Source organism: Lontra canadensis, unplaced genomic scaffold, assembly GCF_010015895.1.
Source record: "Lontra canadensis isolate GAN:19392208 unplaced genomic scaffold, GSC_riverotter_1.0 scaffold39, whole genome shotgun sequence".
Lineage (NCBI taxonomy): Eukaryota > Metazoa > Chordata > Mammalia > Carnivora > Mustelidae > Lontra > Lontra canadensis.
The window spans coordinates 14,189,422-14,196,383 of NW_022631033.1; the positions used below are offsets into that span (position 1 = coordinate 14,189,422).

At 43.0% G+C, this 6,962-nt stretch overlaps 1 protein-coding gene across 3 annotated transcripts in view; it reads left to right on the forward strand.

Moving 5' to 3' along the window:
- TRAPPC11 (trafficking protein particle complex 11) overlaps positions 1–5,479 on the forward strand; it is a 44,090-nt gene extending 38,611 nt beyond the window's left edge. For all 3 annotated transcript variants that reach the window (XM_032869875.1, XM_032869873.1, XM_032869874.1), the window contains exons 28-30: positions 407–540; positions 2,066–2,233; positions 4,959–5,479. In XM_032869875.1, the coding sequence (XP_032725766.1) occupies positions 407–540; positions 2,066–2,233; positions 4,959–5,003 (347 nt within the window). In that variant the 3' untranslated portion in view covers positions 5,004–5,479. The remainder of the gene's footprint in view (positions 1–406; positions 541–2,065; positions 2,234–4,958) is intronic.
- The last annotated feature ends 1,483 nt before the right edge of the window (positions 5,480–6,962 follow it).

Sequence of the window (6,962 nt, forward strand, 5' to 3'; positions counted from 1 at the left end):
ATTCAGGTTCAAGTTTTCAGCAAGAATACTTCATAGCTAATGGTGTTTGCTCCCATCAGGAGGCACGTGATGCCTATCATTCCTTCTTGAACCGTGATGGATATTTAGGGGATTGTTTTATAGACTTGAAAAATTATTCCCAAAATATAATTCACCTCCTGATAGCCATGACCCTTTCTAGGTCAATCAACTTTAGAAGGAGACTTGATTCTTTTGAGACTGTTTTATCATAGTCCCATGGGCTGTAGTCCAGTCAAAGAATTTCCTTATTTAGCAAGAGTGCAGTGTTATCACTAATTTAAATAACCCCATGTATACAGAGTGAAATTCCTTTACAAAAAGAACTCATAAACGGTGAACTTTTTTTTTTTTTTAACAAAAAGAAATGTATCCTCTTTCTCTGTAGATCTGCCATCGTTTGGGCGTGTCAGAGAATCCTTACCTGTCAGATATCACCTACAGAATAAGACTAACTTAGTTCAAGATGTGGAGATTTCTGTGGAGCCCAGTGATGCCTTCATGTTCTCAGGTCTTAAACAGGTACAGTCCTATCTCATTGGGCTGCTTATGTAGATACAGAAGGGTGGCCAGGAAATGGAGAGCTGTACATGTAGCTTTTACAAATGAACTGATCAGGCTGATTGTGGTCCCTGTTATTTAGATAGGAAATTTTTATTCCCTTTTAAAGATTAAGTACAACCCGTATAGAGGTGGATTAAGTGGGTAACCCTTTGCACATTGAGCTCATACATGTAAGTTGTTTTTATAAAACAAGAATTTACAAGTCCTTAGATAATAACAGCATTCCTGAAAATTTTAGATTTCCCTTTTATTACTACTGAGTGTGTGTATGTGTGTATTTGCGTCTTTTAATTGGAGGCCTAGAGGGCTCCCCCCTCTAGGACTCCAATTAATTAATTGGAGCCTACTTAGGGAAAAAAAAAAGCCTGTTTCTCTTCTGAAGTATCTGTGAAACTTTTTAGAGATTTTGATCTTAAACAGAATTTACTTACCTTTGGCACATTTAAACACAATTTTATATTTACATACAAAAGTAAATCATTCGGGTGTTTTGATTCACTCATTCAAATCGGAGGTGGAAAAGTTCATCACATTTTTTTTTAATCACATTTTTTAATGGAACGTACACTTTCAAGCAAAACCATATTTCAGGGAGAATACTGTCTTCTGTCAAAGTGGCTAACAGACCTCTCTCAATAGTCAGTAAATACTTTTTATCAACCAGACCATAATTAGAGGAACAAACACGTACTGATACTCAGTAGGGTCTACCCTGACTGTCCTCTGTGCTGTGCATATTCTGAGTGCTGTGTTTGTTGTTAAATGTAAGATAGCATTATACATGAAGTATGCTGCGAGTCCACTAGTGAACTTAAGTTGATAACAAAAACACACACTAGCTTTTATATATTGGTACACACATATATTATCTTTGACACATGTACAATACTGTATGCACTCATATGCAAATAAGTAAGCTTTTCTAGAGTGTCCTGATCTTCTTCACATATTGATTTATAAAAATATACGATACCAACCATCATTCTCCCCCTGACATCATTTACCTCACCACAAAGTTCCCCTAAAAGAAAACACCAGAAACCACTAGTTTGTTTGTCTTATGTTGATGTAATGTATACAAAGATACTTTTCTTGCAGTTGTCTCATAACATGTTGTGACTGTAAAAATCTTCCTGGTCTCAGACACACAAAACATGGATCCATCTCACGATCCCCCCCGCCTTTTTTTTTTTTCACGATCCCCTTTTTAAGCTGGTACAAGTTGCTGTTTAGATCTTGGTGTCGAAACCAAGAAATCACGCACGATTTTTGTAATGTATCTGTTACCTGTGTAGTCTTCCTGTCCTCCTAATTCAGCCCTGTATTTCTGAATCTGTCTGGAAAATGGAATAGGCAAGAGAGGACATTTTCCCCAGGAAGATTTGCATGTCCGGTCACTCGTGACCAAGGAAGGGGTGACGTTGCGGAGATGCTGTAAGCGTGTGTTTTTGATTGTGTTTCTCTACAACTTGTTATGCTGTAGATTCGATTACGGATCCTCCCCGGCACCGAACAGGAAATGTTATATAATTTCTACCCTCTGATGGCCGGGTACCAGCAGCTGCCGTCTCTCCATGTCAACCTGCTGAGGTTTCCTCACTTCACCAATCAGCTGCTCAGGCGTTTCATACCTACCAGTATTTTTGTAAAGGTAAGGCCGAGGCGTGGTCAGCTCTTGACGCCTCCCAGCTTGCAGGCAGACCAGGTGTCTCTTTCTCGTAAGGTTCCCCAGACGGCATTTGGAGACTGAAAGCTTTGGTTGCCATGAGGTCAGTTTGGCAGTATCGCTGGTCATTTCCGTACAGTTGCTGCCGTTTCACAGAATCGAATTCCAAAGTTTTTTATTCCCTTGGGTGGATAACGATCTACCCTCGCAGAATACTGAGACGGGTTTTCCCTTTGGCTTAGTAAAGGATGGTTTTACCCTGTAGTTGGTTGGGAACTAGTTTTCCATCAAAATGGATCGACTTCCTCAATGTGATCTTGAACGTCCCTCCTTCTCTGTGCGGTACCGCCTGGGGCCTTCTCTGCAAAGGATCCCGCGTCGGAAACTGCGTGGCTTGAATGTTCTGCTGTTTCACACGGGGACCATTTCCAGGTTCCTGAGGTACAGGGATGTGTGGGATGGTGGGAGTCGGTGTGGGAGAGGGTGGCCCGGGCGGTGCAGGTGGCTCACCCAGCAGCGCGCTCACCTCCGCCGAGGCCATTCTCGCCACTGGAAAGTAGGGCTCCCCTCCCAGGAGCTGCGGGTTCCTCAGTGCCTCGGGCACACGTGGGTGTAGAGACGTCCTGTGTGCAGACGACCTGTCTGCCACCTTCTCTTTTAACTCCATACTCACTTTCGGAATGACGTGTCACATGGCTCACACTTGCCTCTTTGGTGTCTGTCTCATTCCAGTTTGAAGGAACTGTCCCTTCTTTACATAATCTGGAATGGTAGTGCTTAAATCCTAAGGTTCCAGAAAAATAAACATTTGTAAGTCTTAGCATAACTGGCCCTTCTTTTTCTAACTGCCGTGCTCTTTTTTCTAAATACAAGTACTACCTTCTAGTAACTTGGCTGCTGCCGAAAAGGTTGGCTGGGATCCTCAGAGCCGGCGGCTCTCTCGGTGGGGAAATCTGAGTGCCAGTAGTTTCGCCTGTCATGCTGAGGACAGTGACTGAGGCTTGCTGCCTTCCCTCCTAGTGAACAGTCCTACTGGCTCAATTTGTCCTTCCTTTCACACGCTCACTGAAGTCTAGAGCTGCGCTATTCTAGTATGATGGGCCCTACCGAGACGTAAATGAAATTTAGTTAAAATTTAATTTAATTTAAAAATTAGTTAGTTGTCCTAGCCGCACTTGAAGTGCGCAGTAAATCAGTGTGACTCCCATGGTGGACAGCGCGGACCAGAGCTTTCCCATCATCACAGAAAGTTCTCTTAGATCGCACTGCCCTACTTCAAGGCTGGATTCATATTTTTCTTCCTTTGAAACGTAGATTCCAAGTTTTCTAATTCATGATCTAATCTTCTGTCCCTGTTCATAAAGCTGTGTTTCGTAAGGATATAACCAGATTGAGCCGTTATTCCATTTCCTTTTTTTTTTTTTTTTAAGATTTCATTTTATTTATTTGAGAGAGAGCACAAGCAGGGAGAGGGGCAGAGGGAGAGGGAAAAGCAGACTCCGCACTGAGCAGCGAGCCCATGCCGGGCTGGATCCAAGGACCCTGAGATCATGACCTGAGCAGAAAGCAGCTGCTTAACCAACTGAGCCACCCAGGTGCCCCCATTATTCCGTTTCTAAAACTGAACGTCCTCTATCAGTACTAAAGGTTATGTGAAATACAAAAGACCAGCCACCTCTTCTTTAATTCATTCCGTTCCTGCCTTGAATGTCAGAGGCCTAACTTACACACATATGCGTGCATACACACACACATATATGTGCACACACATGCGTGCATTAAACACACGGCAACAAAGTGCTCCCTTCCCTGCCTCAGGGAGCCCCCTGCCCTGAACCATTCTGCGTCAGGCCTTGTCAATGGCTTTCGGTGGTGGTGGTGTAACACAGTTCTGTTTCATGTCCCAAATACCATCTCGTGCTCTTCCTACAGAAGTCTGCTCATGTACCTCCACTGAGTAAGAGTGTTTGCAAGAGTTTCATTTTTTCATTTCCTTGATGACCCCCTGAGGTATCGCTAACCTGTCAGAAGGTTTACCCTCAGTATGGTCACAATACCTCTTATTCATTCTTAGCCTTTACTCTTCTGATGTGACGTTTTAAGTTTGTTTCAGTGACCTTAGGGAAAGCTAGATTTTTGTTCTTATCTGCTGCTTCTGTCCTTGTAGTGTTCGTCATTAGATACTCTAGTTCATTGTGAATTGCTTTTCCTAAGAAACGGGAGGTTGGGAGACCTTGGATCCCCAAGGAACTTGTCTGTCAGCCCAGGTCTGTGACCTTCTTCGAGCTTGGGATGCAGGAGGGCCCCGAGCAAGAGAGAAACTGAAACTGTCCCTGAAGCAGGAAGGCAGCTGGGTTCCCGCTCCCACCACGTAACCAGTGCGAGATCAGATCAGTAGCTGTGAGGACGCAGGGTGGACAGAATTAGTGACCGAGGCAGAAGGTGGTGGAGGTACGCGATCGGCTGGCGATGTCGGTGTCTGGTGGCAGAGGGAAGGGGGGCAGCACCTCGGCCCCGCAGCTTGCCCTCCCCAGGTTCAAGTGAAGCAAGAAGGTGGGGTGAAAGAAGGAGAGAAACAAATGTGGTTTTGATACTCGTGCACATTTATTCCGTTTTTGTGAAACAGTTCCAAGAATTTCGAAATGTTTTCAATTACTAGAGCCTTTGTTGTTACTGCCTTGTAAACCCATCTCGTTTCCCCTCTTTAAAGCCACAGGGCCGGCTCGTGGATGATACCTCCATTGCCGCCGCATGAAGTTCAAGACTGGCCCTCGGCTGTTCTTACGGAGAAGGTGGATGGAGCTATAGAAGTTTTTCATTGTGAACTGTAGCTTTGATCATGGTAAAAGTTAATCTTTTCTATTTTTTAATGGATGTTATACCAACTCTTCAGAGGAACTCATGCTTAAAATATTAGGAAAATCTATCTTCTCTTATAGTTTCACTAATAAATATTTGAAATCTCTCAGTGTGACACGGAAGGATATCAGACCATTGTTATTGCTGGAAGTTGTTCTATGAATAGTAGGTTCTTGAAGAAAGTGATTGTCATGTGCAATATCAGAGAAACGGGAGCCCCCCAGATGGGACTGGCCGCAGAGAGGAAAGTGCACACCTAGTCTGCTCCCCCCGCCCCACCCAGGGATGTTTCGAAGCCCCCTGCGGCGCTTTCAGAGTTGGCTGAACCCAAGATCAGCCCATCCTTGTACACTGAATTGAATTCTCAGAATCCACCTCTTAAGTGGTTATGTGACTAATCCAGAAAACTTCCAGAAAGTTTTTAATCAAAGCAATGTAAAGTGTCTTAAAAAAACCCAAAACCAAAAACAAACAAAAAAACTCTGCTTACTGTCAAAACTTGTGAAAGAGGTTCAGCTCGCAGCCAAAACATGGATCATTTATGAAGCAGGTTTGTGTTCGTAAGTGTGTTAACAGGTTTGCGTCTCTAAGAATCCAAGCTACAAGGAGGTGACTATAAGCTTAATTCCTTAAACTAAAAGTTTTGGGAAAAGATGCAAGTTCGAAATGAGAGCTTTCAGTGATACTGTGCTATTTCAAAAGGAACTATTTAAAACTGTTGGAAATTCATGTAAATAAAAATCATATTATGATAATTTTCTTCCATTAAAATATCTTAATTTAAAGGTTACCGGATTTCCTGGAAAATGTTATTATTTAAATGTGTAGGAGTTGTAAAAGGAAATAGTGATGTAAATAAATATGTTCTCTTTCAAGGGCGCTTGTATGTGTCTTTCATTTATCTTGAGCTTGTTTGATTTCAGCTTCATGAGGCAGCTTTTACTAAGAATACTGTTGCATGAGGTCTAGGGAGAGCTTGGAATTCGAAATCGAGAGATCTGTGTTCTAGGACTGTCTCTGCTAAACTTCAGGGAGACTCGGACAGTGTGATGGGGTGTCTCAGGAGGACATGAGTTCCCTTCTTTCTCGGCCTTTTGGGTAGAGGCTACAGGAGCTTGTCTCCAAAGTCAGATTGTCCAGGGTCAGATCCCAGCTCTGCCACTTGCTCACGACGTGCGGAACACTGTGTGTCTCTGTGTTCTTGCCTATAAGATGTAGGTGATGGTAACACCCATCTCCTAGCCTTAGGAGGATGGTAATAGTACATAAGAAGAGCTTGGCAACAGTGGCTGACCCACAGGAGTACTCAACCAGTGACATCTGTATTATTAGTAGTATTTTTTTAAAATGGGAAGGCTGAAAAGGGTGTGCCTACATCTACTTGAGGGTCTGTGTTATCAGAATGTGTCAGTGTTTATGTAGTTGAGTACATACATGAGCACATACATGTGGACGTATGTGTGTAAATGTCTAAAACAAAAAATATTAGGAAGAACTCATATTCTATATACACGTATATTTTATATCCTCTTCTGTTTCATTACAAAATATCCTGGTGTAACCTACCAATTGGACTTCATGACCCACTAATGGATTATAATCTGCAGCTTGAAAATTTCACAGGTTCTTTGAATGTGAAGACAGTCTGACGCGGGGCTTATGTAATAAAGGTCTCACATGTTCACATGGCCATCGTCAGACATGGAGTATGTGTTAGAACAAATGAATCACCGGCATACACCTTAAAACTGTGAGCACTGGCATCCGGGTGGTCTGTGCAGCTCTCTGCTACTGCAAATACACCAGATAAACAGCTCCGTGCTTTCCTTCTATCATCCTCACAGTTGGCAAGAGG